Source organism: Phocoena phocoena, chromosome 17, assembly GCF_963924675.1.
Source record: "Phocoena phocoena chromosome 17, mPhoPho1.1, whole genome shotgun sequence".
NCBI lineage: Eukaryota > Metazoa > Chordata > Mammalia > Artiodactyla > Phocoenidae > Phocoena > Phocoena phocoena.
This window is the reverse complement of record NC_089235.1, coordinates 8710478-8737592: the sequence shown is the minus strand read 5'-3', so window position 1 is coordinate 8737592 and position 27115 is coordinate 8710478. Positions and strand designations below refer to the sequence as shown.

Here is a 27115-nt window from a genome sequence, read left to right as displayed (position 1 = left end):
GGAATCTATAAAACAACACAAATGAACATATATACGAAACAGAAAGAGACGACACAGAAAACAGACTTGTGGTTGCCAAGGGGGAGGGGATATAGGGGAGGGATGGATCGGGAGTTTGGGATTAGCAGATTATATATAGGGTGGATAAACAACAAGGTCCTACGGTAGAGCACAGGGAAATGTATTCAATATCTTGCGATAAACCACAAAGGAAAAGAATATGAAAAAGAATATATATATACACACGTATAACTGAATCACTTTGCTGTACAGAAGAAATTAATACAACATTGTAAATACTTCAATAAATTTTTTTTTAAAAGAATAGCTTCAGACATTTTTAGAAATTCAGTTTTACCTGTGGTGTGTCCTTTCTCAAGAACACAGATAATCCTTTATCCAGATTAGAATCCAATAATTAGGGAGCCTCATACTGGGCAGAGGTCAGGAGAAGCTCCCTGATGACAGTTGTCTGGCAAAAGCCCAGACACCGACCAGTTCAGAGCAGAGTGAGGCAGGTGGCTCCTGGAGGGTTATCTTCGGAGAAAGAGAGAAAGAAAGTAATAGCTTACATGATGTTTTTGGCAAAGCGTAGAATAGTATAAGAGATGTTACAGCACTCTTGCAGGGCTATAAAGAAGAAATAATGATAAGGCCATTACAGAATAAAGCCAAAGCAAAGGAGGCAGAATCTATAAATGCTGCATGTGACATGAAGAGTAATTGTTACAACTCAGTAAAACCCAGATGTGAGTTTACCCAGATGTATGAAAGGTTTGTGACATGAGCTGAACTGCTAGATGGAGACGAGGGAAAAGAAGACAACAAATCGTTAACTTGTTCCCTTCCCTGACAGAAAATGAGATCAAGTCTAGAATTAATAAATCAAGAGATAGCAATATAAACAGATTACTTAGATAGAAGCAGGCAGATATGAGAAAAAAATATTTAAAGGGATTAGTTGGGGGTTGAACTCTGGGAAAAACTTGAGTAAGGTACTGCTGCTTTCATTATAAGACTTGTAGTAATATTTGACTTTTAAAAAAATATGTGTCTTAATTGAATGAAGGGAAATAGTAAGGGAAATAGTTAAGAATTAGTCTGCTCCTCTAAAGGCTTTCCGCAAGAAATCAGTGTTAGGAGAAGCCTTTAAAAATACGACTTAATCTGATGTGGAAGAGAAAAGTGTGCCATCCAAGCGGGGTGAGCAGAATATCTGGAACAGGAGGAAATGACCCTGAACTGGAGGGAGGGTGTGGGTTAAGGAGAGCTGGCACACAGTTTGGGATTGATGAGGCTTGAAACTGGGAAGTCCATCTCTAGATGGCTGGAGCGCCAAATATAGCTGAGGTGTAACTGAGAGGCGAGCGCTGATGACGGGTGTACGAGGCCATGAGGCACCGTGAAAACAAGCGAATCTCTGTTTGCTAAAGCCTGTGTAGCCAGAAGAAGAAACGTGAATCAGAAGCTGTTGTCTTCTGGGCAAGCAACTCAAATACTAACCCTATGAGTTTCTCTTTTCAGTTTCATGAAATGAATGAATTTAGGGTCAAGGAAGTAATAGGTCAAATGAAACCTTTAAAAATGTTGGCATGGCCTGCTCTGTGTGAGCCTTCAAGTTCATGTTGGAATTTCCTAAAAAGCGGAATTTTTTGCAAAGGTGATTGGATGTAGGGAAAAGGTGAGGTAATCAGTGGTCTGTCCAAGGTGTTTCTAAGTTACATGCTTCTTCATGGAATGTATGTGTAAAAACGGAGGGACGGGCTTCCCTGGTGGCGCAGTGGTTGGGAGTCCGCCTGCCAATGCAGGGGACATGGGTTCGTGCCCCGGACCGGGAAGATCCCACATACCGCGGAGCGGCTGGGCCTGTGAGCCATGGCCGCTGAGCCTGCGCGTCCGGAGCCTGTGCTCTGCAATGGGAGAGGCCGCAACAGTGAGAGGCCCGTGTACCACAAAAAAAAAAAAAAAAAAAAAAAAAAAAAAAAAAAAAAAACGGAGGGACTTCCCTGGTGGTCCAGTGGTTAAGACTCCATGCTCCCGATGCAGGGGGCACAGGTTCAATCCCTGGTCGGGGAACTAAGATCCCACATGCTGCATGGCATGGCCTAGAAAAAAATTTTTTTTAATAAAACAAAATAAATAGATAAAATAAAATAACAATGGAGGCACTTAGCATGATCTGAGTGTGCAGGTTTTGGTCCTCAACATCAAACAGTCATTCATCAGACACCTATACAAGCCCAGTTTTAGGGTCAGTGGTTTGAACTAGACACAGCTGACTCCAAGTGCCTAGAAAACAACTCAGGCAAACGTCTTATTGTTTAGGCTAACATGAAGCTTGGAGGGTATGCAATTTGCAAGAAAATAATTAAGGCGAGCGTGGGTAGTAAAGTAGGCTGCAAGCAGATATATAGCAAACTATAAGACAAACTCAAGAATTTCTGTTAGTCACCAAGTTTCTGTTAACCCAATGGGGCACAGTTTCAGGATGGGTTTTTTAACTCTGTGGGGCATGGTTTCAAGATTATTTGTGGACAGATGATCCACACCAGCAGAGAGCATGGTGATGATAAGAGCAGCTCCAGATTTTGACACAAATCAGTGGGTGGGTTTCATAGAAATATAAAATCAATTGGTGCAGCTACTGTGGAAAACAATATGGAGGGGCCTCAAAAAGTGAAAAATAGAACTACCAGATGACCCAGTAATCCCATTACTGGGTCTATATCCAGAGAAATGCAAATGTAATTCAAAATAAAATATTTTGAGATATCTGCACTGTTGCATTCATTGTACCCTTATCCACAATAACAAGATACAGAAACAACCTAAGTGTCCATCAATGGGTGAGTAGATAAGGAAGATGTAAGACACACACACACTCACGTGTGCACACGATGGAACACTATTCAGCCATGAGAAAAGAAATCTTGCCATTTGTGACTTGGACGGACCTTGAGGGCACCAAGTGAGATAAGCCAGACACAGAAAGACAAATACTGTATGGTATTACTTACAATGTGGAATCTCAATTTTTTTTTTAAAAAAAGTAAAACTCCTAGAAACAGAGTGGAAAAGTGGTTGGCAGGGGCTGGAGGCGAAGGAAGTAGGGAGAGGTTTGGGTAAAGGGTACAAACTTCCAGCTATACGATGGATAAGGTCTAAGGACCTGATGTATGACATTGCGACTGTAGTTGACAACACCGTATTATATAATTGAAATTTGCTAAGAGAATAGAAGTAAAATGTTCTCACTCCCCAAATATCAAATAAATAAATATATGAGGTGATAAATGTGTTAATTAATCAGGTGGGGGGATTCCTTTCACAATGTATATGTATATCAAATTACCACAATCTACATTTTAAATAACTTACAATTTTATATGTTAATTAAGCCTCAAAGCTGAGTTTTTTTAAAAAAGAAATGTCAATAGACTCAAAGTAACAAGGGGGAAAAAAGCGGAATAAAATCAGTGTCTAATCTTAAAATCTACCGCTTGCCCTAGAATATTGGAATATACCTACTGTGGTCACACAGTGTCACAAGCGTTCCCTGGGTTTGGCCGAAGTTGGTACCATGTCTTGACACAAATCTCTGAGTGTATCTGTCTTTGGTGGAGTCCTCTGCTCGTGCCGTCTTTCTGGCTCCTTGGTTTTCCTACGTTGAATTGTTAATTCATAAAGCACGCGTTGGTAAAAACACTTTACACCTTCTCTTGTGCTTTGCCCCACCTGTAATTGGTCATCCAGCCTTCTCTTGAATACTTCAAAAGATAGAGACCCCTGTTTTATTTTATTTTATTTTATTTTATTTTTATTTTTATTTTTTTTTTGCGGTATGCGGGACTCTCACTGCTGTGGCCTCTCCCGTTGCGGAGCACAGGCTCCGGACGCGCAGGCTCAGCGGCCATGGCTCACGGGCCCAGCCGCTCCGCGGCATGTGGGATCTTCCCAGACCGGGGCACGAACCCGCGTCCCCTGCATCGGCAGGCGGACTCTCAACCACTGCGCCACCAGGGAAGCCCGAGACCCCTGTTTTATAAGGCAACTCGGTCCACTTTCAGAGCACGCTAATTGTTGCTTACATTTTTTGTATGTGTTTGTAACTCATCAGCTTTACTTCCTTGCTCTTGAGACCCGATTCTCGTTGAAATCATCTGTTGTGTTCTTTGCTATCCGGGTACCCGTAGACTCCACGATCGCTTCCACTTGCCATGCAACGTAGAAATGTTTGAAATTATGAATGTTTCAAAATCCTGGTTTCTATGTGTAACAGCCTCTTTCATGCCGTTTTCATTCTTTTCTCCTGATAGTACTTCCTCCTAGGCTGCCACTCCGGATGCCTGCCCTGGCCTGCTGTCCCCCATGGCACCCACCCCTCTGCCATCTCCACTGCTCATCAGTATCGCTGTGCAGTGAGGGTTCCCAGGAGGAGAGCCTGTCCTTCTCCTCCCATGGGATCTACCCTCACCAGCCAGGCACTTACTGACAGAGCCTAAGGCACCCTCAAAGTGAGAAGTCAAAAATGTTTTTGTTTGGCTGAATTCTAAACACGAGGACATTTATTGGCTTTATTTTGCTACTAATTTTATAACACATCACATGCTCCAATGGACACTTTCCCAATGTTCTTGAAAGTTTAATTAATATTTACCACGTTGAATGGCATCTTTATGAGGACCTCTATTGGGAGGTGGAATTAAGTCTGTGATTTGTATTCCAGTTTGGACGCTGGAGTGTCATGTGGACTGTACGACAGGGTCCTGATGTAATAATGCTCAACAAGATTAGTCCTCTTGGTTGGTTAGGGTCTGTGAAAAAAACGACCTTTAGGCAGACGTGAAAACAAATTTTAGACGGAACTGCTCTCGGCGGTTCCTAGGAATTACTGAAATGTTTATGCTGCGAAGGCACTTGGTTCTGAAAACTAATTATTAGGTGGGTTTTTTTACACCCTTGACAAGAGGTCCTAGAGGAAATTGAAATAAGTAATCTAGATGAGAGGGAACATTTCATTACTTATTAATCAGACAAACAAAAAGCTGAACGTCACTATAAGGTGTTTAACCAGGCATATTTTCAGTCCAGTAAAACCAGAATCTTCCCTCTAGTCCTTAGAAAGAAACTGGAAGTTAATCCGAGATGAAGGCCTTGCAGTGATGGATAGAGCCCAGGGCCTGTTTCTGCCTGAAGATGAGAACCTGAGGGAAAAGGGTGACTGGAGCCAGTTTACGCTGTGGCAGCAAGGTGAGCGTGCTACTTCCAGATCATTCTCTGCAACCTGACGGGAAGGGGGCACTTCTGGTGATACCTCCCAGAGCTAAGGTTCCCTGACTTAAAGGCAACGACCTGGGAAACCCAGATTATGAAAATCTATTTGTTGCTTCTTGAAACTATGTAGGAACACTCATCTGTGTGTGTGTGTGCATGTAAATATATGGGTGTGTATATGCGTGTGTGTATTTGGATAAATATATATATATGTTGTATTTTGATTTTCCTGGTCTTTCCTGTTAAATGATATGTTACAAAGAGTAACCCTACTGTACAGACGTAACTGAAGAGCCCACTGTGTGCTCATCGACGCCTTAGAAAGGAGCTTTCCTGAGCCTCATTTGCTCCTGTACCTTGGAGACGATGTTGCGTGCCAAAATGATATCACCGCGGTGAGAGCCGTTAGGGGTGATGACAAACCAGAGTGACAAGTCAATAATAACTAGTGTCTGAGCTCATCAAGAATAGGAAGAGGGCTTCCCTGGTGGCGCAGTGGTTGAGAGTCCGCCTGCCGATGCAGGGGACGCGGGTTCGTGCCCCGGTCCGGGAAGATCCCACATGCCGCAGAGCGGCTGGGCCCGTGAGCCATGGCCGCTGAGCCTGCGCGTCCGGAGCCTGTGCTCCGCAACGGGAGAGGCCACAACAGTGAGAGGCCCGTGTACCACAAAAAAAAAAAAAAAAAAAAAATAGGAAGAGGTTCACAGTCAACCTAATATTCCTTGAGCTGAACCCAGGTCCAGGTACACAGACAGGGCCCCAATCTGTGTGTGTCCGATGAGTTAATATATCAATCTGTCCTCAAAGTGAGGAGCACTGAATTTTATCTTTAAAGCTCTCTCCAACTCTCTTCTGGAAAATTCAAGTTAACCTGGGTTAATGGTAGCTGAACAAAAGTAAATCTATTTTGAAGACTAAACAGCATGTGTCACACATCTTTAGCTGCAGAAAATAAATTGAGAGGATGATACACAGTTGGTTTATATTATGGGACAAATAGCACTGTTGTTTATGTCGGTATGCTTTCAGAATACTAAGATTTACACGTCAGAGAAAGAAGAACGACTTCAGTAATATTTCCAGGGAAATGTCCAACAGAAGAGACATCACATGATTTCAAGTGACTGTGTGAGCTTTTTGCCAGCAAGATTTTTTTAAATAGAGCTGTAGTAAGGTCAATATGTGAACAGCATGCTAATTTTGTCTATTGGCATCTCCCTAAATGAGTCAATTCTGTTAGCCTCAAGCATTCGCCAGTTCATCTGATGGCTCCGTTCCATCAACACCCTCACGCTTCATGGCTTCCTACACTAAGTCTTCAGAATAGTATGCATCCTGGCAGTAATTTCCGGAAACCATAATCTCTGCTAAAAGCACATTCTTTAATAAGCTTGAAATATGCAAAGCATTATAGGGCATATAAAAGTGTTAAACAGGAAAGGAAATAAATAATGGAGACAGTTTCATTGGGGGCAACATTTTGACTTTTAAGGTTTTTGTGTATTTAAAAAATTTTTTTAATGGTAGCACAGTACATGTAACTTAAAATTTACCACCTCACCTGTTTTCAAGTGTACATTCAGTGGGGTCACGTATATTCATATTTTCACGCAACCAATCTCTAGAACTGAGTTTCATCTTGCAAAACTCAAACTCTGTACCCATTAACAACACTCCCCATTGCCCTCCCCCAGCCCTTGGCAACCACCGTTGCACTTTCTGTTTCTATGAATTTACTACTTCAGACACCTCATAGAAGTGGAATCATACGATATTTGTTAACTTATAAATTTTCATATATTTTGATTATACCTGATTTTCCATGAATTAGAGTAATTTCTTAAAATATTATTTACTTCTTTGATCTTTGTTAAATTCTTCTTCCCACTGAATGGAATTTGCATGTTCCTTTTTTTTCTCTCTCCTTAAGTTTGACAAAGTGATCTAGTATGTTCTTTAAAAACCTCAAATTATATCTCACCTTATTTTGATTTTTTTCTAATTCCTGCTTTTATATTTTTCTTCCTCCTCATGTTCTTTTTGTTGTTTATTTTATCCATTTTTTCTAAACTTTTCAATCAGAACTTCTTAGTAAGTTTATTGTCATTCTTTCATCTTCATTAATAAAAGCATTAAAGAAAAAAAAAAAAAAGCATTAAAGGCTATGGACTGATCTCTAGATTTAGCTTTGGATACTTTCCTTAAGCTATAATTTATATTTTCACTTGTATTATTCCCCCCAGAAACGACTTCATTTTTATCTCAATTTCCATTTCGATTCAAAACAATTTAGAAGTGTGTGTCTGTGTTTTATAAGTATCTGTTTTCCAATCAGTTGCAGTCAATTAAATAGAAATTAATTTCTAGTTTTATTTTATGATCATAAAATAATACAACTCCCATAGTTGCTCTTTTAAGAAGTTTTATTAAGGTTCTTGGTCGTCTTTTGTTTGTGGTTCCAGGCTTCTGTGAGAAACCCAGTAACTGTTTTCTGGAAACAAATTTCACAGTTGAAAGAATTTTGAAGGCAGCTAGTATTGTAGCTTGCATAGAAGCAGGGTGGCACCCCTGAAGGCAGATGCCCTGTTGGCCTGGAGACAGAGGGGAGGGAATCCTGCAGCAGGAGGGGTCAGGAAGATGAGGGGAGGGAAATGGCGGGGTCGTTTCTTAGCCACACTGAGAGCTCAGATTCAGACAGGAGACCCATGAGGATCTGACTTGTGAAGACTTAGAGGTTGTCTAGCCTAGTTAGGAAAGGATGCTGCTGGAATCTTGAAGGCCTTGAAGCTATGGCTGCAAGCTTCATTTCTATCCATATGTAAGTGGGAATCATGGAAGTTCTCTAAGTAACCCAACCATTTCTGAAGTATATTTATTCCTTTTTAAATGATCAACGTTTTTGAGTTGGAGAAAAAAAAAAAAAAGACCGAATCAACAAATATACATAACTAATTTTTCCCCACAGATGTTTTCAAATTGCTGTGTGAATGTTACAGAACATCTGTTTTGCTCGTTTATTGTTTTAACGATGAACGCTAAAAGGTAGTGTTAACAAATATGCCACACGTGCACAGTCACGCTTTCTTCCAGAGCCCATGGGAGATGGTGCTAACCCATCCCAGTAGCCTTTCTGGATGAACTCAAGCTGAACCTCTGAATCCTGCTCAACACGGTGTTCTAGGTAGCCACTGTCAACTGATCAGAGTTGTCGTGCAAGATGAACCTATTGTCATCCCAGCAGTAAAGCCTTGAAACTTCAGAGAGATACAACCCAGAACCTTTAAAAATCTCACCTCCATGATATCCCTCATAAAGTGTATTCTTCACATGTAGATGAAATATTCAGTTGATTCTTTCAGATTTGCATCAGCAGTTAGATCTCTTTCTGGGGCTGTTTTTCCCAAAGAAACAAAGTTTATCACTTCTTGAAAGTTACTTTAAACTGTGTGAGAAATAATAAATTAAAAACAAAACCACACTGAGTTCAGCTGCTGGGCAGTTTTCTCCTCCGCGGAATGGTTTGTTCTGCACAGTTATGTTCAAATCCAAGACGCGACATAGTGAAAATCATGCTTTAAAGCATAGCCTTTGGAGACTGAGGATCCCGAGTTGGGGTCCTGGCTGCACCACTTGTTAGTGTGTGATGTGGGCTTGTTCCTGAATCTCTGAGCCTCAGATTCCTCAGCTGAAAAATGACGATAAAAATAGTGCCTTGACCGCCTGCTGGTGCAGAGGACAGGGGTTCGTGCCCTGGTCCTGGAAGATCCCAGATGCCGCGGAGCGGCTGGGCCCGTGAGCCATGGCCGCTGAGCCTGCGCGTCCGGAGCCTTTGCTCCGCAACGGGAGAGGCCACAGCAGTGAGAGGCCTGCGTACCGCAAAAAAAAAAAGAAAAGAAAATAGTGCCTCGAGTATGGGGTTGTTACCAGGATCAGTGAGCAAAGGTCTGACCTACAGAAAAATGACAGTGATTCTAGTTTTTATTACATAATAAGCATACATTATGTAACAGTAATGGAGACATCCTTAGGTCGCCGTTAAGAACATGGACTCGGTCCAGTTGGACTGGAATTCCCGCTCTGCCACTTACCGTGTGACCTCTCCGTGCCTCGCTTCCTCTTCTATAAAATACGATTCTAATAGTGTCCCCCTCCCTGGTGTGTAGGCATCAGGTGAGTGGTCCCTGGCCCGTGCTGAGCACCATGGAAGTGTAGTTGCGTTCCTAAACCCTCCCAATCACATGTGAATAGTTAAAACTACCAACGGCAATCCACGAATGATAAGATTCCCCTACAGAGAATCTGTGTTTACAGACTAGAAAAGATTTATGTGGCTAAATGGCTAGAGATGTTCTCTAATTCACTCCTCACCAAGTGGCAATCCTAGTGACCCAATCTGTTAGGTTCCCCATTTATTAGCTATCATTCGGGTAAGACACACGTGTTCTCCAAGTGACACGTGCTCAGCCCTCACCACTGTGCCCGTGGGAAATCCAGATACCTCTGGCCGCTCCTCAAGGCCCCAGGCTTCACCTAGCTGCTGCCTGAACGCACAGAACCCACAACGGGTACTACCGCTAAGTCATCCCCACATCCTGCGTTTAGGACGGGATGGGAAGCTAGGGCTTGAACATTCTTTATGATGTCGTATACAAGAATCTATTGGCTCAAACTGACATTATCATTAAACTCATTCAATTAGTAACTAAAAACAGCAACTACCATTTTCCTCAAGAGACAGATTACTTAGGAAAAACAAATATAGAAGTTGTTTTCTAAAATATTGAGGTCCATTTGATTGAGGACACTGCCGTTAAGATACGTTCCTTGTTAACTCTCATTTTATTCTCAGTATATAATTATTTTAGGACACAACTAACATTAATTAAATAAAGTTGAACTCAGCTTAGATGTATCAGTACCTTGTAGGAATCCTGAGTAGGGAATGACAATGTCTCTACCTTTTAAAAAAACCCATTGTTTTCCTCGTCTGTGAGAGCAAATGATGCTGTACCTTCCTAAGCACATCTTTCTTAAGAAACAGTGATTTTGTCGATGGTGAAGGAATTTGCCTAGTCCAGGGTGCTTTAGACTATGTCCCAAAATCTGTGTTCTCAACCAGGCCCTCAGAGAAACCCCCATCTCTCAGAGACCTCTCCCCTCGTCACTGAAATCCTATTCTTATCAGCATATAAAGGATGACCTGTACATTGGAAAATACATTAAATTTCAATGAAAACTAATGTGTGGGTCAGTAGAATATAGACCTAGAAAATGCACTTTTAGGTCAGAAGTGTAACATAAGCCATTTTCCTTCCTTGGGGGCTGGGGGGTGGATGAGTTTCCTGTGGCTGCTATAACAATGACCATAAATGTCGTGGCTTAAGATAACGCAGATGTTTTACGTTTACAGTTCTGGGTCTCACTGAGCTAAAGTCAAAGTGTCATCAAGGCTGCATTCATTTTAGAGGCCGCCCACATTCCTTGGCTGTGGTCCCCTTCCGTCTTTGGAGCCCGCAGTAGCCCCTCAAGTCTTTCTCATTCTGTATCACTCTGGCACTGACTCCCTCTTCTACATTTAGACCCTGTGATTACACTGGGCCCATCCAGTTCATCTATGATAATCTCCTTCTTTAAAGGTCAGCTAATTAGTAATCTCCATGTCACCTGCAACCTTAATTTTCCCTTGCCACGTAACATAACCTATTCACGAGTTCCTAGGCTTAGGATGTAGTCTTCTTTAGGAGGGAGCCATTGTTCTGCCTGCCACAGGGGGAAAAATAAGTATTCAACACATGCCTTGTCCGTTAGACATCCTTAGTCAAATACGGTAGTCCAAGGATGGGTGCAGAGCTCTGGTCCTTGCTGTGCCAGTCAGTGTTTATTGGAACAGGACACTCTGTCTTCTTGTGTTTACTCGGCCTTCTCATTCTTACAGTAAGGAGGACAAGATAGATTGTGTGTGGTCAAAACGGGATGAGTTAAAGCTTTACTGTGATTTGTTTCTAACAACGGTTTTATCATTTATTGTTCTAGGAAGGAAAAATGAAAATGCCTGTAAAGGAGCTCGTAAAACCTGTTCTTTACTAGATAAATTCCCTGAGACGACAGGATGCAGAAGAGGACAGGTACCAAGAATGTTTTCCGTGCTGGGAAGAGCACAGTCAGTTATTAGGGGAATAAATGGGAATGCTCATGTTTACAAAGAAACGGTTATTTCCTTTGACCCACTGAATGCCTCTTTTTTCACTTGCATTTTAATAAAACATAATGTCATGCCCTCGACGGCAGCACTGAGGGTGGAAAATGTTCAGTGTTTATAGCTTTGTGGAAAATGGGAGTCCTTATTTTTAGTTCCTTCACAAAGAAATAAGACGAGAAGATAAATTCCGAGTACTGCAAAGGCACTAATCTAAATTGACAGTAATTTTGTACTTTTAGCAGTTCTCCCACACCTTGGTAAATGGATGAACAGGGTGGTACGTTTTCTGTGCAGATCAAATATTCCGTCATGCACCCGGGAACCCACGTGTGGCCGCACACGGGACCCACGAACTGCAGGCTCCGAATGCACCTGGGCTTGGTGATTCCCAAGGAAGGCTGCAAGATCCGGTGTGCCAACGAGACCAAGTATGTTTCCTCCCATCACTTTCTCTCTTACTCGTCACCTCTGAGGATGGATGTTCGTTACGAAAAAGCTATGCTCGGTTGGATTATTTCTCCTTCTTTGTAACTGAAGTAGACTGGAGTGGGTGGTATTAATCCAACTTCTTAGTCGGTGTCCCACCTCTGCACTTTCCATTGGTCTGGAGATACTCCCCAGTTCTAGGGCTGCCCTCCTTACTCATTTCTCCCCAGAGCATTCTTGTCTGATTCATGAGCCTTCTTGCTTCTCTGTCTAGATGGACAGACTTGCACTCAGTCCACTAACTCGTACTAAACCCTACACATATTACATTGTGTTTATTGCTTTACACCTTGAACTATGCATCACTGCAAAGAGTCTCCTTCCTGAAGAAAACACCCTGTGATATTTATATGTCCTGCTCTAGAGGACACAGCATGGTGCAGTGGACGTGGCTGCCTTTTCAAATCCCAGCTGTGCCAACTAACCCTGTGTGACCTTGGCCGGTCACTTAATCCCCTGCAGCCTCAGCCTGCTTGCTTATAAAATCGGCAGCGTTGCTATCTGCTTTGCAGGATTGTTGTCCAGATTAAACGAAATAATGCCTACAAGGCACTTAGCCCGGGTACCGGCCTGAGAAGGGACGTGGTGAATGTCAGGGCAACTTCTTTTGATGCCTTTGCCTGTCCTGGTCCTATTACTCTGTTCCCCTGGAATGCCCGCCTTTTCACCCATCCAAAATTAACCTATTACTAAGATCCAATTTTGTTCCTAAAAAGGAAACCTCTCCTTTGACTTCTTAAGAGTATTTACACGGTATATTCTCAGTGGTTCTGCGTTTTATTTCCATTGCTTTTTATTAATTGGTATATATTGGTCTGATATCTGGGACTGAGCTGTAAGTGCCTGGAGGGCAGAAACCAAGTTGTCTTCTCACACATGTATCACGGCCCTTGGTGGAGGTCTGCTGGAGGGGTGTTCAGGAGTGTACTGGTCGTTCGTTTGGTTATTGGCAGACACCTGCCTGCCCCGGGCCTGGGGCAGCAGCCCACCGTGCCGTGAGGGATTCTGAGATGACTCACATGGGGGTCTTCCCCCACCAGAGGTGTCCAGTCAGGGAGAAAACACAGCTCGAAAGTCGTGAGTCATAAGAGAGGCTCAGGCAAGGATGCTGCAGGTGGTCGGTGGGCAGGCAGCTCATTTGCGCTGAGAATTGGGAAACTTGACAGTGGTGGCTTTTAAAGGCAGGAAGGATTTGGACATTAAAAGCTGGAAGAGAGGGGCAATTGAGGCTGAACAAACAGCATCAGCATAGGCACGGAAGCCAAAAATTACAAGCCACGTGTGAGCGTTATTGAGTGCTTTCAGCAACCAAGAGTGTGGGATACTGTTAAGAGGTAAACGGACCTTTAAATTCTGGTAAATTTTTCCAGAATTTATTTGAACATATATGATTCGAATCAGGTAACGCCAAACCAAAGGTGGTTAGGGGCGCTCCACCGGCAGGAGCTGGGGGCCAGGTTTTCATAGAGAAGATGCTGAAGCAAAGCAAGGAGATTATTTGATTGGTTATAGTGTAAGCGGTTGCCTTGTTTGGGAAAGGCTGCTGGCTAATTGTGATTGGTCGTTCTTAAGTTTCACTTTCTCAGATTCCAGTGAATTGACTCCGGGGTAGGTTTTGCTTTGCTACGAGGCTACCAAGGCATTAGAACACCTCCGTCTAATGGCCTCCTTGTTTCCTTACTTTAACATACGGAATGAGGTTGGAAAGTGAGAGAGTGGATTAGAAGCTAAATCACGGAAGGCTTTGAATACAAACTAGTGGGATCAGATCTCTTTTAGGAAGGCGTTCTGGAAACCCTGGGTGTGTCCGATGGGGCGTTTGGGAAGAACAGTTAACAGACTGCCACAGTAGCCCCACCCCAGAAGGGCAGGGATTGGGATCCTGGAAAGAAAGGGAGAGTAAAGAACAGGCAGGAGATGTGATGAAGATCGACTCAAGTGAGTCTCGAGCGTGTGGGGCAAGGGAGGGGTGTCCGTGATGATGCGGCGTTTCCATTTTGGTCAGTAGCGGGGTGTTGACGCTTTAGCAAATGCTGAGAGCTTGGGAGGCATGAGGCAGGTTAGGGGAACAGATCATGAGTCCGGTCTTCATATTATTTGTTTAAGTTGCTGTTGGAACACAGGAGTGGAAATATCCAGGAGTCTGCTGGTTAGTGAGGTCTGGAGCTCAGGGGAGAAGTTAAGTGTAGACATAAAGGTTTGAGAAGCGGGCTTATCGGGAGGCTCTAGAGGAAACCTGAGAGTCCATGGCCACATCGACATTTCGGAGGCAGAAAAAGGAAAGAGAGCCAAGAAGGAGCTGGGGCAGCAGAGGGCAGAGCTGGAAGAGCCAGGAGGGGGAATCAGAGATGGCCAGACCGGGCGAAGTTTCTTCCAAGATGGAATGGAGCTCACCAAGCCTTGCTGAGCTCCGTTCGGGTCTACAGGGTCTCTCTGCCAAAGGGGAGAGGGGCAGGGGACCCGGGGAAAACAGAGGGGAGGTGGGAGTGTGCTGGGGAAGGCAGAGTTTGACGAGGTCAACTCCTAAGAATCACAGGGGCCGTGAAGATGGAGAAGAGCTTCAGACCTAATTTAAGTATACCAACTTAGGGTCTTAAACTGAAGCTGGGAATGTGATTAGGGGAACTGTCAGCACCCACCAGAAGTAGGGAAGGGCTATAAGCCCAGCCCCGCCACTCACTTGTAGGGTGATCCTGAATAAGAACATTGACTGGGCAGCCCCTCCATTCCCACTGGGCTAAAAGCCAGCCTCCTTCAGGTGGCAGTAAGTAGCTGCTGATAACAATACTTTGCAGATGGTATAGTTTATAAATTCACAGTGATTATTAAAAGGCACTTGCCAACACCCCGCCTCTCGTTGGGCTAGGGCGGCGGTTTTGCGGAGGATGGATTGTTTCACGCTGTCTCGTCCCCAGGGAGCTTTGAAGCATCGGTGCCCTTCCTCTCCCTCCTCAATGCTGGTCAGCCTCCTTCTCCACATCCCTTCTATGGTACTTGTTTTATGTTGCATTACATTCTCATCCATCATAATCCTTAACTCCAGGGTGGCTGGGTCAGGCTAAGTATTTCATTACAAAAAGAGTGTTTTTCATGAGAGAAATGGGTCAGTGAAATTAAAGCACTGTGCAGTGCTTCTAGTGAAAATAGCTAGAGAGCTGAATAGTAGAGTCAGTTTATAAACTCTGAGGACGGAACGTGAAATCTGTATGTAACATGAAATCATACGTAATATGAAATCTGGGAAGTTTCACACCTACTATGGAAGCACTATTAGTGTGGAAACAGAAGCACACATACCAGGACATCAGGCTTCCTTGTTATGGGCAAGTGGAAGCAATTTTTCAGAGCTTCTCAACTTTTGAAGGAGTAGCGGTTTGTGCCTGGTGGTTCTCAGGTATGAACCATCACACTGCGATTGCTGCTAGCGGGCGTGCATGTTGGTTAAAGATTCCATCACTGCGAATCATAGCACGGCTCTTTCTATCTGAAGATGGGCTTGAAGGTATGCAGCTGTCTATCTCAATAAGTAAAGTGACCATTTAAAATGAACAGATGCTTTCCGATGACAAAACTGATGCATGCCCCTGCTACATAATTTGTGAAACACAGAGAAGCACGATAAAGAAAGTAAATATTATTTTTGATTTCGGTGCTCAGAGATGTTGCTCAGACGCTTCTCGGGGCCTATATAGTGTATATTCATGATGGGGAAGCTTATAGTGATAATATGCACCGTGCTTACTATGTGTCAAGCACGGTTCGAAGCCCTCTGCGTGCCTTCACAACAACCCCACGTAACGGGGAGTATTCAAATCTCTACTTTTCAGCTGAGGAGACTGAGGTATAAATAGGCTGAGTAACTTCCCCGAGGTCACTCAGCAAGTGTCGAGATTTGTGTCAGGGTCCTAGGGCTGCCATAACAAATTAACACAATCTGGATGACTTAAAACAACAGAAATTTATTCTCTCACCAGTTTGGAGGCCAGAAGTCCAAAATCAAGGTATGGTCAGGGTTGGTTCCTTCTGGAGGCTCTGAGGGGGAATCCCTGTCCCCTGACTCTCTCCTGGCTTCCGGTGGCCGCGGGCTCTCCTTGCTGCGTCCTGGCTCGTAGGCGCATCACTGCCATCTCTGCCCCTGTCATCATGTCACCTTCTCCCTCCGTCTTCTGCCCTTGTCTTCTTTTCCAAAGGCGCTTACTGAGGACCTTCCTGGCGGTCCAGTGGTTGAGACCATGCACTTCCAATGCTGGGGACACGGGTTCCATCCCTGGTCGGGGAACTAAGATCCTACGTGCTGGGGGCATGGCCAAAAAAAATGAGCAAATAAATAATTAAAGGCACTTACTGGATTTGGGGTCCAACCTAACCCAGAATGATCTCAAGCCCTTTAACTTAATTACAACTGCAAAGACCCCTTTTTCCAAATCAGGTTATATCCACAGCTTCCAGGGAGACATACTCTGGGGATGAGGGCCACCATTCAGCCCACTACAGTGTTGGAACCAAGGTTCCATGCCAGACAGTTTGACTTGAAGGTTTGTGCTTCTAGCCTCAATGCCATAGACCCACTTACATATAGGTTTGGGGGCTTTTTGAGTTTTGTTCACAAGATTAGAATCCTGCTATACTTATAAGGTGACCACTTTGAACGCTGGTTTTTGTTTCCAGACATCAGGGTGACAAGTAGAGAAGGCTGCTGGGGAGTCTCCATCTCTGAGGGTTTGTTCGTGTCCCCCTCGACAGGCCGTGCTTTGCAGTCAGTAAAATGAGCTCATTAGCGATCTTGAGTCAGAGCTGAATGAACTTGAGTCAGTGGATAAACAGGCCACCGCTGACAAGTGGAAATAATTGTAATCCTCACAGAGTGGCCAAGGTGTGTGAGCTTTGGGTGATCCCAGAGACAAATCCTTTCTTCTGAGTCTCCACGAGGGCTTCTGGTACATGCTGGAACCATACCAAGGGAAAGAAGGGTGACCGTGCAGCTCTCCTGGAGACCCAGCCTCATTGCTTGTGAATCGCTGACCTGAAACGTTGCACAGGACCTATATGTAGCCAGAAAAGCATGTGTTGGCATGAGTGTCAGCAACAGACTGAAGAAATGAATTGGCAGTAAGTCATTTAATTCCTCTTTATATGGTTGTGGAAATAATGACCTTTTCCCACACACGTCAAGTATTCTATAATATATTTTTTCATTACTCTTTCAAGTTTCCTATTAGGAAGATTGTGTGGAAGGCGTGCTAAAATATTAATAGTCAAAGAGAGAACGTTTTTTTTAATCCACCGTGAATTGTTCATAGACGTTATTTGTTATGTTTTCATAAAGGGTCCAAGAAGATAGTTCAAATTTTCTCTCATCATGTTATAGAAGCTGTGAATTACCAAATCATTTGGAACCAAATATTTTTGTCTCTTCTTCCTTTTTGGGGGAGGGGGGGTGTTTTTTGGTTTTTTTAGTCGTTTCGCTGAAGTCATAGATCTTCTGTTTCACAAAATATACCCATCTTCCATTCAAATTGTAATGTGACCTTTCCACATTACCTTATCCACCATTCAAGCCTGCCCATCTGGGACTGTAGGACCAAAAATGTCACTTTTAACTGGGTGGGATGCTTCCCTCAAGGTTTGTTGTTAAATAGTAACGTTTCACGCTCTTTCTTCATTTACTTAAGCAATTTGGAGAATTAAAAACACCAGTAAAGTTTCTTTACCCCTGTCCTGGTTAGCATGGGGTGTCTATGGCTATCCATACACACAGATGAATATCTATGTCTCGACAGGGAAACAGCACTTCCCACATTGAAAACAGATTTTGTCCAAACATTTGTTCATTGAACTGATGGTTGAGAATTTGGAAAGTTCAGATCCATTTTGCTATGGCAATAATAAATGATGCGGAGGTTTCTGGGCCAGTCCCTAAAAACCTCCTAACTCATGGTCTCTGTTAATAGGGCTCTAGCACCAGTGACTATTGGTTTTTTTTAACTTTTTATTTTATATTGGAGAATAGTTGGTTAACAATGTTGTATTAGTTTCAGGTGTACAGCAAAGTGATTCAGTTATACATATACATGTATCTATTCTTTATAATAATGTTTCTATGGGAAAACAGATCTGGAGTTTTCACTTCAGATTTTAACATCCTGTATCTTCATGAAAGTAAATTAAGAGCACCAAAGTCTCATGACCTGGGTTCAAATCCTGGCTTCCCCTCTTACGAAGTGTAACTTTAGACAACTTGCATGGCCTCACTAAGCCTCAATTTCCTCATCTGTAAAATGGGAAGAATAAAAGTATGTCTTGGTGTAGTTTTGAGAATTAAAGTGATCCGTATAAATACATTCAGAACTGTATTTACAGAGTGTGATGTGGTAACTATGCTCAGTATTTTTGAGCTTTTATTGTGCTCGTCTCTGATTGCTGCAGAAATGGGGACTTCTGCCCCTTAACCTCCCAGGGAGTGAGACCAAGCACTCCTGTACTGTCGGAGGTGGTCCTTGGAACCTGCAGCGCGCACTCTGGCGGGGATGAGGGTGGGTGCTCTAAGGAGACAGGAAGGAGGGGGAAACGGGAAGTCGAGGGTGTGCAGGGCCAGGGCTGGTGAAGGAATGGATCAGATACAGAGGGGGGCTATGATTTGATAGACCTGGGGCTGGGAGGGGTGCTGAGGCAGGGGGCACAGCGGATGGCCACCCCCTCCATTTCCCCTTGTGGTGCCGCCACCCTGGAGAGGGGCCAGAGGCATCCCAGCTCTGTGGCCTCGGGAGGTTTCCTCTCCCTCTTCCCTTTCTTTGTCCTCCCCTTGTGGCTTTCTTCGCGATGTTACAGAGCCCTCTGCTACTGGGTAACCGAGGACCACGAGGGGGAAGTCAAAAGCTGTTACAGAGGCAGCGCAGGGGCTGCACAGCAGAGCTGAAGCCCCAGGCCCACTTGGAGGGGAGAGAATCCCTGCAGCAGCCTGGCTGGAACGAGCCCCCCCAGGAGGGGTGGAGAGAGATACTAGGGTGCATGTATACAGAACCTGTTAGGAAAAGAGCTTCTTTGTAATTTAGCCATCTTTTATTGAAATTACTATTTTGACATCCAACAAAATAGCAAATACCATACCCATTTCTCAGATGACAGTTTGTGAAATGCATCCTGTAAAGTGCAATATGAAGACTAAAGTCCCAGCCAACAGCTTGGCTCAGAGAATTAAGAGAATTTCCGAGCTGAAAGAAGCCTTGGAGGCCCTCCTGTCCTCCTCCATCATTGCACAAATGGGGAAACTGAGGCCCACAGGTGACATGCTTATCACAGCCACATGGCTAGTTAGCAGTGGTCAGAACAAGAACACAGGTGTCCTAGCTTCCAGAAAAATGCTTTATCCTGATAGATAGATAGATGATAGATAGATAGATAGATAGATGATAGATAGACAAGAAGATATGTGCATGTGTATTTCTGTATTAGGAGGAGAGAAAAAAGACGAAGTGGCAATAATGCAGTTTTAATTTCAATTCCAGGATGTGCCAGGATTTCCAGTGCAGTCAGAAACTGAGGGATTTCAGTGGATCAGAATTGATAAGAGCTGTGTTAAAGTAGCCTGATTCCTGAGCCCTTTGACCCTTTTCTGTACTCCAATCAGCCTGTTTAAATTCCTTACAGGCTACCTCAGCAGAGCAGCCATAGGCGCTGAGAATGTTTCCTAGAACCATGATCTTGAGCTAGAGGTTCAGCTGTAATGCAGCAAGCCCTAGTGCCTTTCTGCTTCCTCCACAGAATCACGGTGTCACCGCAGGCATCCGAACTGGCTTCCATGTGATTCCTTTGCTGAAAAATTAGAACAGCGTCACTTGTCTACCTCAGAACCTTTTAGCAAAGATCACTGAGATATAATCTATAAAGTTTTTAGGTGGAAAACTATAAGCTCGTAGCATCATTATTTAGCATTATTAATGGTGATGGTAATTCTATGACAAAATTATAGTTAGTAGGCTTTATCTTGTGACCAGACATTCTTCTATCTTTTGACAAACCAGGGAGAGACGTTCTTCTCGTAACAGTAAGAAATGCTAAAATTAAGCTGAGGTAGCCATCTGGGGATGGGGTGCAGCTCCCCACTGCTATCCTGCCTTTCTGGACCCTCAGAGGAAGGCTGGGTGAGCGCCTCCAGGAAGACTTCTTTCCAAGGCTGCTCTGAAAATCTTTTCTCCAGAGGGTCCTTTTCTTGTCATAATTTGAGCATAACTTAAATGTATGTGGTGGAGATTTGCACTCAAAGCGAGTAGCCTGAAAACTATTTTCTTTGCATTGCAATGAGTGTCTTTGTTTTTCACTCAGAAGAGGTGTAAGACCTTTGACATCTTTGAGCTCTGTCTCTTTTTGTTCTGGAAAACCTTCATCCTTTCCCAGACAGGTGACACATCTCTTGTTGAACTCAAGTCACTTTAGTCTGCATGTCACTTGGATGGAGTTTTATTGTCCTTCCCAATTAGGGCTGCACTTTTAGTCATTCTAGCTCTCATAAGTGATTGAAAGACATCGTTTTTTACCTATTCAGAAGGTATCTACATTTAAGAATCTACAATAAGTAATTGAGTATCTTTACTGTTTTCTGGGAAAGTGTCTGAAAGAAAATAGAAAGGCAAGTATAAATCTAATAGAATTTTATGGCCCTAATGGAATCCAGCCCCTTGGAATACCTCCCAGATTTCATGTTTAAAAAATCGTTTAATCAGTGGTTTACACTAGTCCATATTTGACCCAAAATATCTGCAAAGCCACAACCCAGTGCTAACTTAAGTTCCACCTTTACAGGCACTGGTATGCCATGAATGAACCAGCGCTAAAAGCTTTTCCCAATTTATAAGGAATTTAAGTTAATGAATGGAATGTTTAAGGTTTTTCTCACATCCTGCATTCCTAAATCTTTGGCTTTCTTATACTTACCGTAATCTAGTGAAAAATGTCATTTTGTGCAAACTTAGAATGTTCAATTTAGTTGTCTTAATTACTTCCAGTACTTTAAGTAGGTTCTAGACTCTCTACCACTCAGAAAACATTGAGAATCACTTGTCATTGCCGCACCAAGCGTTATGTCACAGATTCTCTCAGGGAGTTTTGATATTGCACCCCCTGGGAAGTTTTCAGTCTTCTCAAATAGAGGCAGATTCCTCATAGGGAGTGATGCCAAAGTAATTTTGAACTCTCTGTATGAATTTGACTACTCTAGGTGCTGCATATAAGTGGAATCATACAGTATTTGTCCTTGCATGAGTGGCTAATTTCACTTAGCATAATGGCCTAAAGGTTCATCCATGTTGTAGCATTGTCAGAATTTCCTTCTAAGGCTGAGGAATATTCCATTGTATGTATAGACCACATTTGTTTATCCATTCATCTGTCAGTGGACACTGGTGTTGCTTCCACCTTTTGGCTACTGTGAGGAATGCTGCTGTGAACATGGATGTACTGTTGTTTTCTTTTGCATGCCCTTCCCCCCTTGTCTTCTGCCTGTATTGTAGGCTTGTCACTGACATTGCTTAGTCCCACCGATAACAAGACTGAGGAAATGACCACCAAACTGTATAAGCTAGGGATCATTTTGCTTTTTTTTTCCTGTCATTTTTTTCTTTTCTTAACTTTGCTTTTCTTTTCAAATTTGACTTTGCATGGTAATGAATACATAGTCAGTCATTTGCCCCTGAGTCTATATATTTTTGTCCTTCGTTACACTTGGATGGGACTCCAGTAGACCCTGACGCTTCAGAGGAATTGGATCAAAGAGCCAAGCAACTCATTTACTGAGTGCAAGACTTTAGGGTAGGTGGGACCTCCCCTGCGGTCCAGTGGTTAGGACTGTGTGCTTCCACTAATGGGGTTGTGGGCCCCATCCCTGGTCAGGGAGCTAAGGTCCCACAGGCTGTGTGGCGTGGCCAAAAAATAAACAATAAACTCACAACATTGCACAACATTGTGAATCAACTATACTTCAGTTAAAACAAAGACATCAGGGTAGGTGTGTGAGGCAGCGCAGGAGGTGGGGCTGGGGAGAGAATGGGTAACAGAACAGGGGATTGGTTCCCAACTTCAAGGAGCTTTTAACTTGCAGATATTTGTTACTTTAAATTATTTGGAAATTTTAGTGTCAGATTCATTAATATGTCTGGGACAAATTTGTCTCCCACTTCACTGCCTTCCAACTCAGGACATTTGGCAATGACTGGAGACTTTTTTTTTTTTTTTTTTGGCTGCATTGGGTCTTCGTTGCTGTGCGCGGGCTTTCTCTAGTTGTGGCAAGCAGGGGCTACTCTTCGTTGAGGTGTGTGGGCTTCTCATTGCAGTGGCTTCTCTTGTTGTGGAGCACAGGCTCTCGGTGCGCAGGCTTCAGTAGTTGTGGCACGCGGGCTCAGTAGTTGTGGCTCGTGGGCTCAGTAGTTGTGGCTTGTGGGCTCAGTAGTTGTAGCTTGTGGGCTCTAGAGCACAGGCTCAGTAGTTGTGGCACACAGGCTCAGTAGTTGTGGCGCACAGGCTTAGTTGCTCCGCGGCATGTGAGATCTTCCCGGACCAGGGCTGGAACCCGTGTCCCCTGCATTGGCAGGCGGATTCCTAACCACTGCGCCACCAGGGAAGCCCAGGAGACATTTTTGATTACCACAGTTTGTAAGGGCGTGCTACTAGTATCTAGCGGAGACCAGAAGTGCTGCTAAACGTCTCACAGAGCACAGGACAGCCCCCACCCGCCGCCAAAACAAAGAATTACCTGGCAAAAAAGTCAGTATTGCCAAGGTTGAGAAAGCTTGCCGTGTGTAACATTATCTAATTTAATATTGATTAATCACCAGGTAATGAACATAAAAAGACAAATCATTTCCCTAAGGAAAACTTCTTTATGATAATGCAATAGGTTGAAATCAAGCTAGCGTTTTCCTCCTATAATTTTAATTATTTGCTAATCCAGGAAGTAAGATTTTAAATACTTGAGAGGAATTTTGATATCTAGAAAAAATTTCCTAGTAAAAATTTCATTTCAGAAACATAACTTAGCATTTACCATATTGACAATTAATACCTATTCGAAAAAGAAGAAGACATTAGCAAAAATAATAAACTTTCCTTGGGTTTGAAAGTCATTGTATGATTGCGCCCTGCATTTTACTCTCTCGACTGTCTTATTTAGACTAACCATATTTAGATCTTAGCTCCTCTACAGATATCTTGTGAAGTAGTGCTGTCAGCCCTAAAGGATGTTTTGCAGCATTCATTTAAAATATTCCATGGATAACCCACTTGCACAGCGTATAACGTTAGGAGTATAAACAATCTGCCCTTCCATAAAATGGAACTTTAACAAATGGAATGGGTTGAAAAGAGAATCATTTGGAGATGCACAGACACCATGCCTATGGGACATCAAAATGCCTGAGACCCAGTCACTGTCTGTACTTCCACACCAATCTCCGAAATGCCAGGGAGGATACCATGGAGCCATTGACTGGGAGGTCACCTTGGGAATGAGCCACTAGGGCACACTTTTGAGTGCTCGCCCGACTAAACAAGCCTTGCCTAGGTTTGTACCAAGAATAAGTTTACCCTTATCACCTGTCTCCTGCCTTTTGTATACCTTCAGTGCTGAGCATGAAAGCTGATGTTCATGGTAAGAATCCTGAAATTCTTTCTTAATCACCGAGGAAAGAACACATCCTGTGTTTCACTTACCTGATCCTATTGCAAAGGTTATCATGAGAGAGCCTTCCTGAACACAGACGTGGATTGATCCTCAGGCATCTGAATCACAGGCTTCCATGCTTTTCTGTTCCAGGACATGGGAAGAAGGCAAGGTGCTCATCTTTGATGACTCCTTTGAGCATGAGGTGTGGCAGGATGCCACGTCTTTCCGGCTGATCTTCATCGTGGATGTGTGGCACCCCGAGCTGACACCCCATCAGAGACGCAGCCTTCCTGCGATTTAGCATTTTGTGCAGGCTCAGGACACGCTGGAGAGAGGCTGCCTCTCTGGTTCAGTCACCTTGGATGTGGGCATAGACGTTCAAACACCACAGCCCTTAATTCCCTGGATTTGCAGCCTGAAAAATTCTAAACCTCCTCCGAGGGTCGGATGACACTAAAGGGAATGTATGCCTCGCTGCAATTTCTTTTAGAAAATACCCACGGTATTTCATCCATGACAGCCCCCATCTGATGCCTGTATTCCAGGTGAACCCATGATAGCTTCTACCTTGCCGGCCAAAGATATTTTTTCCACTTAGAATAGGCAAAATCAGTGTAAATGAGAGTATATGTAGAAACTGTAAATGGGTTGCTTTAGTTTGTAATTTTTCTATGCAATTATATTTTTCTAGGGTAGCAGGATGATTTTGTCATCACACACCGCTACTTTTTTGTTGAGTTTAATGGCAAGCTGTATAAACGCTTTAGTTCTGCTTAATCGTAACTTTCCTGGTGAACTCAGACGTCCCTCTTTTAATTATTTTTAGTAAAAGGCACTCATATGAAAAAACGATTCTATTTTCCTAATACAAAGGAGAAAGACATAATTAGGCCAATGTCTTCATGAACCGTACTGCTCCCTACCCATTGAGTCTCTTTGCTTTTTTGTCACCATTGAGAGCTCATGTCTTAATTGCTCTCCTGGCTGTGTGAATGGTGGAGATACTGTCAAAATGGTATTTCTTTCTAAGAGGAACTTTTTACACTGAAGAAGGACTTGGAGTCATTTTGTAATGAGTTATAACAATGACGCATGTAAATTTTTTTGATGTCAAGCACTAGGCATTATTAAACAAAAAGTAAAATTTCTCCAAGTGAAAATTTTCTCTTGGGATCAGGTAGATAGGGGGCTGCTAGGACACCTGGCTCCTGGTCACTTTGCGTCTATGAAACAGGGCTGGAATCCAGAGTGTTTTCTGTTGGGGATCCTTGTGAGTGATGAGGTCGTTGAAAGGATTCCCATCAAAATTTTGTAAAACTATGAAGGATGGCAGAGTGGAAGACCAAGAATATGCTATGATCTCTGTCCTGCGTGTAGGATGTAAAAATCACTTTCCTCTTTGAAATTGTTTGGAAGACTCTGACATCTCCCTGGCTTGAGAAACTTCTGCCATTTGAGCTTCACTTTGAGATGGCAATCATTATTGATAGTTCAGCTTTAAAATTTCCTACTGCATTGAAAGAACAGTTGCCTACTCGTTCCGAAGATGACCACGTCATTAATTTAGTGGAATATTGATGCATTAAATTTTGTGTTTTTTAAATCAAAGCTAACTAGAAATGTTAGCTATAAGAATGTAATGATATTCATGCACTGAATTTTAAGCCATTATGAACAAAAATGCTGGAGAAATGACACATAGGTTACCAGATTTCATTCGCAGGTAGAAAAAACACTTGTGCTTTCTTTTCCATTCAAGGACAAAGAAAGATGCTTCCTTTATCTTATTTAGAAAACATTCTTTAATATTGAAATGAACCCCCTTTGCTTGTCTTTAAGGACTTCAGCTTCCAGTCAAAGAGTTTGTAAAATATTTGTCCTCTTTCCTTCTGTTTTGCCAATGTTGAAAAATCTCACTAAAATAGATGAAGACGCATGTAAGGAAAAATATCAAAATTAATTACCGAAATCCAGAAGAAAAAGCAAACTCTTGAAAAATAAAAAAGCATTTTGTGTCCTTCAGTATTTATTGAACAGAAGTAATGACTGACAAAGAACAATGCAATCTAGGGTTCGTGTGGTAACATTCATGTCACTTACTGAATTTGGTTCTTGTATGTGTATTGTATTGTATGTGTATTGTATGTGTATTGTATGTGTATGTGCATTGTGTAAGTTGTCACTGTTGAACCATCATCTCTGATTCGTTTAATGAAATCATGGAATAGAGTCAAAACTAGCTCTTAACTTAGTAATTATAGTATGGTATTTAAAATCGGGTCACTACAGGATTCTAAATACTGCCGATTGGAAAGCCAGAGCTATTACTGCTGCAAAATGTTGGCCATAATAGACTCCAGTAGCATTTGAAATACTGGATCCCACAACTATTTTATAAACTCAAGTAATAAAATGGGTTTTCCAATTCACTTTAATTCTTCATCTTTCTTCCCTATGTTGTGGTATATAAGAAAAGTGTTTCAGTCATTGCATTGGTAGAATTATTTCAGTGTTATTTTTTTGTTATTTGAAATGTCTACACAAAATGAATTGGTTTTATTTATACTGTGATGCAGTTGGTTGAGAAATATTTTAAATTCTCTTTCAATTTTATTTCAAGGGTGGAATACAAAAATCACTTCTGTTATTATTTTCTACCAGTAGAAAAAAATTAAAACACTAGATCCATTGAGAAAGAGACGTAATACATGATTAAGATTAGTATCTATTGAGGGTGATTATGGCCAGTTGAATCACCTCTTTCCTTTGAAATTTTTAGCCAACAAATTAACCCTCCCAAGTACTTAACGTGTAAAATCATATTTTACTGCTCATTATCAACTAAAATATTTTTTGTTTGACATTGAGCACCAACTGGTCATGCTAATGAAGGCCCATGTCATGCAGATGGCTGGGAGAATAAGAGATAGCTAAGAACATACACCTGGTTTTGGGAAACATGGCACAAATAAGGATATCATATCTTATGATAATCTGCTTATTTTTTTATCTGATTTCCTTTGAATGGATAGCTGGGGACTCCATTTCTAAGGATAATAAACAAAGAAATAAAGTGATCTTTGGCATTTCATCCTGCATTCCTGGTCTTTTCTTATTTTCAGTTCTTTCATATTTCACCATCCTTAAGGGTCTTCCTCCATGATTGATACCTACCCTCTCAGCAACAGCCAGGCCCTTTCTCCACACCTTTAACTGGTTGCAAGAGGAGGTAAGGAGACGTGGGGAGCAGTGTGATGCTTTTGTAGCACTTTTCTTTTCTGTAGTGACCCAAGTGAGGCAACTTGAATGGATTCATTAATCAGTGACATATATTTTCAATGAGACCCCCCCACCCTCTAGAGACACACACCCCCTGTGGGAAGCCACATTGCTGAGATGAAATAGAGATCTTTAAGTTTGTGTCTTTGTTTAAAATTAGCTCATGATAACCAGCTGGTGGCCTGATCAAAGATGTGATATCAAAATCATTTTTGCAGGATATC

At 42.7% G+C, this 27115-nt stretch overlaps 1 protein-coding gene across 1 annotated transcript in view; it reads left to right on the top strand.

Moving 5' to 3' along the window:
• ASPH (aspartate beta-hydroxylase) overlaps positions 1-23913 on the top strand; it is a 209831-nt gene extending 185918 nt beyond the window's left edge. Inside the window, exons 22-25 of the mRNA XM_065895024.1 lie at positions 5115-5250; positions 11308-11399; positions 11768-11901; positions 23763-23913. Of these exons, the coding sequence (XP_065751096.1) occupies positions 5115-5250; positions 11308-11399; positions 11768-11901; positions 23763-23913 (513 nt within the window). The remainder of the gene's footprint in view (positions 1-5114; positions 5251-11307; positions 11400-11767; positions 11902-23762) is intronic.
• Positions 23914-27115: the final 3202 nt, after the last annotated feature.